At 40.8% G+C, this 1,663-nt stretch overlaps 1 protein-coding gene across 1 annotated transcript in view; it reads left to right on the top strand.

Annotated features, from left to right (window-relative positions):
- The first annotated feature begins 229 nt into the window (after nucleotides 1–229).
- Nucleotides 230–1,663, top strand: part of CASR (calcium-sensing receptor) — a 38,895-nt gene continuing 37,461 nt past the window's right edge. Inside the window, exon 1 of the mRNA XM_010143836.1 lies at nucleotides 230–666. Within this exon, the coding sequence (XP_010142138.1) occupies nucleotides 482–666 (185 nt within the window). The 5' untranslated portion in view covers nucleotides 230–481. The remainder of the gene's footprint in view (nucleotides 667–1,663) is intronic.

Here is a 1,663-nt window from a genome sequence, read left to right as displayed (position 1 = left end):
TGTTCTCTGATCAGGGAGGTCTGATCACCAGTTTCACAGAGTCTGTTGTGACCAGAGTCCTGCAGAACCACAGGAAGATTTAGTAACCCACCCTATGTGTGTGATGGAGTGTTAGACATCTGACACTTGAGAGTCACTGGGGTGCCTGGCATACTCTACCTAGGTTAGTATGTGTACTGGGCAGGTTGTTGGGATCACTTTTCATGTCTTTCTTTTACAGTTCTCAGAGATGGGCTCTCCGTAATGCTTTGGTTACGAAGAAAGAAGGACCGCTGAATTGTTGTTTTGCGATGGAGAAGACAGAGGGAGAAACACCATCACTGTGGCTCCCACATTGTTGCTTATCTGCCTGCAGACATGTGTCCCAAATCCTCTCTGTGCTGTATTAAGGAAAAGAGAAGCTTAGACATTACAACATCTGCTTTCTTACACCGTCTTTTCCAATTTTGCATCCTATAACCCCTTGGTGAAAAAAGGAACAATGACTTTATATAGCTGCTGTTTGATTCTTTTGCTATTTACCTGGAACACTGCTGCCTATGGGCCAAACCAACGGGCACAGAAGAAGGGAGACATTATTCTCGGAGGATTGTTCCCCATTCATTTTGGAGTGGCTGCTAAAGACCAGGATCTAAAATCAAGACCAGAATCAGTGGAGTGTATAAGGTAAGCCACAAAAAGGGAAAATAAAAAGTTTTGGTGGAGAAGTCTTGACCTTTCTAGATGTCAGGTGACATGTTATACATTGTATAGTCTCTGATATGATGCTTGTAGAGGCAGTAGGAAGGTACAGTGTAAATAATAGAAAAAACAAGTGTGTAGAGACAGGAAGTGCCTATGTTAGACAGTAACATAAATAATACTGGGACAGTGAAAGAGTGCGGTCTTTGTATTACCCAAAACTGCCAAAACAAGAATATGCTGATCTACCTGGCCATTCACAGTGGACATTTTAACAGCATCTGAAAATTTGCTTTCCTAGCAGGAGGATGGAAAATAACCCATAATGCCCTTAAGTTCATTTGATTAAGGTCATTCATAGCAAAATAGCTTTGAAATAAAAAAAAATCTGGGATTTTTTTCTCAGTTCTACCTCTCATCTTCTAAAACTTTACAAACTTTTTAGCTGCTAAACAAGTGACTAGATGAAAGCAAGACAGGTCACTCTTTTGAAAAATCCCGCTGAACATATAGATGTCTCTTTAGGATCTTTACAAAGTCCCAGACTTGAACTCCTTACCCAGGCTTTCCCCACTGAAAACACTTTTCTTCTGTGTAAGCAGTGCATATAGGTTTTGTCTTAAGTCTTGGGCCGTTAAGCTTGGAGGGAGGAATGCACATGAAAACAAATTCTCTTATTATTGAAGTTTAGCCATTTTTATGATGAAACATGAGGAAGTTTAGCCCTAAAACCTTGCACATAATACATATGGAAGGTGTGACAGAGGCTGATTGCAACTGAAATCTCATATAAACAAAATACAAGAAATCGATGTGCGATTTTGTCGTAACCACGTGTGGGAAAACGCTTCAGGGATATGGGACCTCTTCTGTATTCATATGTGAAAAATAGCATATCTGGAATCACTTGGAGCTCTCATCCTAGGCTGGGGAATCTAGCACGGTTTTGTTGCAGATGCCAATGAGGACTGGCTGACAGCAT

Source organism: Buceros rhinoceros, unplaced genomic scaffold (assembly GCF_000710305.1).
Source record: "Buceros rhinoceros silvestris isolate BGI_N320 unplaced genomic scaffold, ASM71030v1 scaffold26939, whole genome shotgun sequence".
NCBI classification, from domain to species: Eukaryota; Metazoa; Chordata; class Aves; order Bucerotiformes; family Bucerotidae; genus Buceros; species Buceros rhinoceros.
Note: the sequence above shows the minus strand (reverse complement) of the source record. Positions and strands in the feature narration are given on the sequence as shown.